This window comes from Suricata suricatta, chromosome 4 (genome assembly GCF_006229205.1).
Source record: "Suricata suricatta isolate VVHF042 chromosome 4, meerkat_22Aug2017_6uvM2_HiC, whole genome shotgun sequence".
NCBI lineage: Eukaryota > Metazoa > Chordata > Mammalia > Carnivora > Herpestidae > Suricata > Suricata suricatta.
This window is the reverse complement of record NC_043703.1, coordinates 105,265,854-105,269,268: the sequence shown is the minus strand read 5'-3', so window position 1 is coordinate 105,269,268 and position 3,415 is coordinate 105,265,854. Positions and strand designations below refer to the sequence as shown.

At 44.5% G+C, this 3,415-nt stretch overlaps 1 protein-coding gene across 6 annotated transcripts in view; it reads left to right on the top strand.

Moving 5' to 3' along the window:
- Positions 1-3,212, top strand: part of BCL11A (BAF chromatin remodeling complex subunit BCL11A) — a 100,343-nt gene extending 97,131 nt beyond the window's left edge. For all 6 annotated transcript variants that reach the window (XM_029937414.1, XM_029937415.1, XM_029937420.1 and 3 more), the window contains one exon: positions 2,325-3,212. In XM_029937414.1, the coding sequence (XP_029793274.1) occupies positions 2,325-2,416 (92 nt within the window). In that variant the 3' untranslated portion in view covers positions 2,417-3,212. The remainder of the gene's footprint in view (positions 1-2,324) is intronic.
- The last annotated feature ends 203 nt before the right edge of the window (positions 3,213-3,415 follow it).

Genomic DNA, 3,415 nt, shown 5'->3' with positions numbered 1-3,415 from the left:
CATTTGTACCAGCCATGGCAGGAAGTGTGAAGTTGTTGAGTTTTTCCCAGGGCATTCTGTGCTAGAACTGTTTATTTAAATACCATTTTTGTGTATGTAATAAGTCCATACTGTATATGTTCATAATGCTAGAAGTGAGGATTTGAAAAGCAGTGACAGTGGGGGTTAGATGCCATTTCATTTGGAGAAATCAGGAAATGAGGTGGTTTATTCACAGACACTAAAAGTTTGTTAAAAGGTGCTGGGATATTTCAGGCTTTTCTGAAAAAGAGTTGAGACTCAGGCCCCCTCCTGTCCTGCTTCGAACACTTGACTCTCAGAGCACGAGGGGGGGAAATACGGTGTTTTCTTTCTTTCTTTAGACCTCTTTCCTCCGCTCTGCGCGCCCGTACACAGAACCGTGAGTTCTTAGGACTGTGTTGTAGTCGTGTTCTCTTCATTAAGATTCTGTTACTCCATTGTCCCTGGGCCTGGCGTGTTCAAGAACGTACCCATCCCATTCTCTTTTTTTCAGACAACTTCCCATTTAAAAAAAAAAAAAAGGAAAGGAAAGAAAGAAATGTGGGGATTTTGCCAGTGTGAGGATGGGATTGGCAGTGTTCTTTAAACCTGCTTGGAAAAATGTTTTTTAAAAGACCGTTAACTTTTAACAGGCACGAGGCACTTAGCAAATTTTCCTAAGTGTCTCCTAAGGCCCTGCCGCTTTTCCCATTAAGACTAAATGAACCCATGTTTAGAGCAACGGACATCAGAACACACAGCCAGAGCTGGGATTATGGACATTTATTCCAGGGCCGCTGTAGCTATGAATTGTAGACATGGGTTGTTGGGTGTGCACTTTTCCTTGCTGTCATCTTGTTATCCCATTAGCCCTCTGTTTCATTGAGTAAAAACATGGACGGTGAATCAGCCTTTAGGGGGATGGGTCTGTTTCTCTCTCTCTCTCTATTTCCCAGTGTTATCTGTGGTCATGGGAAGCGATTAATTCCTCCCTTTCAAATGGGAAAGGAGACCAATACAGTTCACCTGGGTCGTTTGTACTCAAGAACCTAAACTTGCCTGAACACAACTCCAACGGTTGATCCAAATACTGTTTTTCCTTTCTGTAAAGTGGCAAAGACTACTTACAGGGAGCATATGTATCAGGTCCTTGTGATTCAGCAGAAAAGGCAAATTAAGCGATTTCCCCAAAGTCTCTCCTCTAACGCAGGAACCCCCCCTTAAACCATTTATAACGGTGAGCATGGTACATGCCCAGGCTGTATTTTGTCCGTTAGGGCTTTCAATACTGGTAGCAGGTCTGACAAAGGGGTTCGATGGGGGTATCAGCCAGAAGGGCCTCAACGACAGTGACAGGACTGGACTGGGAAGCGGGTTCCCCAGAGCCCACCTGGACACAGGAGGCCCCTCAGCCCTGGGCCTCCACTGCGCAGGGGGCATTCGGGAGAGCAGCTGAGCTCCAGACCCTGGGCCTCCTGCGGCGCCAAGTCGGGGAAGAGGAGGCCCCAGGCCCCTGCTTCGGGTCGCCATGGCAACGAGCCCTGGAATGCCACAGTGGTAGCCCTCTTCCTCGGCACATCCGGACTCCCAGTTCTGCTGCTTCAAGTCAATGTAACACAGCAAAGGGAGGAGCCCCGGAGGAGAATAACCACTCCCTTCTTCCCTTCACCATTGCCTTTCCCCCTTACCAAAAAGAAAGGAAAAAAAAAAAAAAAGAAAGAAAGAAAAGAAAACTGCATGTTTGAAAGAAACTACAGGCAGTTTTTGGTGCAATTTGGGAGCAACTATTTTGGGTTCTGGTTTCCTCTTCAGAGATGTGTTCGCCTCTTGTAAATCGTTGGCTGCTTTGACGTTGAACTTGATGACATTTCATGTTTTCGTTGTGCTGCTTTTACATCAATTTTGAGTTTTTGTTTCTTTATAATTTTATTATTATTTTAAGGAAATGTCCCCCTTCCCTCCTCCCTCCCCTGTTCTCCTCAACCAAAGGACTGTTTCCTACTCAGTTTTCTCAGTCATAAGGGAAAGTGTTTCCTTCCAGGTGTGTCCCAAGTTTATTAGGACTACCATACGATCCATCCGGGTAGCTGGTCTGGGTCCTCTGTGGGGAGGGCGGAGAGGGAGGGATGGGAAAGGCACTCGGGGCAGAGATTTGCTGGGGGGAGGGGATTGAGTTTGAAATCATGTTTAAGATGCTAGTGGCTCAACCTGTGGTTGATTTAAGTTATAATTTTAAAGAGCTAGTTAGAGAACAGAAAATCACTGGGCCAAGTCACACCTGTACTTTTTTTTTTTCCCCTCCTCTGTCTCCAACCTCTTTCTAGGTTCTTCACACACCCCCATTCGGCGTAGTACCCAGAGAACTCAAGATGTGTGGCAGTTTTCGGATGGAAGCTCGAGAGCCCTTAAGTTCTGAGAAAATTTGAAGCCCCCAGGGGCGGGGTGGACGCGTGCCGCCTGGCCGACATCTGCGTGGTCTGTCATCCTGCTAGTTTGTGATGTTTTCTGACAGTAGCCTCCAAGAAGCCGTTGTGCGAAGACAGAGTCCTGCAGAGTCCTTCCTGCCCAGGCCTGCAGTGCCATTTTATTTATATTTTTTAATAAAAAGTAAAAACAAAAAAACAGACCCACATTGGAACAGTGAATCAGTCCCATATAGAGGGCCCTTGGACCATCAGTGTCCTGAGTGACGTCCTGGGCCTTTTGAAACCAGCCAACCTAATTACCTGTATTGTGGAATCGAGCATGAGTCCCCCCACCCCTTGTTTCTATACATTCTATGTTGTCTTTTAAAAAGTGTGCTTAACATTGACACAATAAATGTTGGAGCTTTAGGTGGTGTTTGCTTGTTCTTTAATTATTAATGCTTATAAGACAATGCCGCTGCTTATGACTTTGTATTTCTGTACCCGTTTCCTGCAGACATCCATTGGGTGGGTAGGAGGAACAGATTTGAGGAATGGGTAGGAGGTGAAGGAGGGGGAAAGAGGTTACTGCTTATCAGATGGCATAAATTTTCAAGGAGAATCAACATGCAAAACTTGGGAATAAATCATAGCAATATCATAATTAATGTAGTAGTGTTGCTGTTTATTAATGCTGAAGTGTGGTTTTCCTAACTGTCTGACTTATAATTTGCATACCATTAAATAATGCATAATATGGCACGCTGAATTCTGTTTTTCAAATATATGCTTTTGGTGGCTACCATGCAGGATTTGAATTTGTCTTTTAATTTAGCTCAAGGAAGATAACGTCACTGGGTTAGTGGTAAATCCCAAAGAAGGTGATAAATGTCAGTAGTGGCTTATTAAATATTCCAATTTTGGGTTCCCAAACCTTTGGCAAATATATCTTAATACAGACAAACACACACACATAAAACTTCTTTATTACTTAACATTACTTACACCAG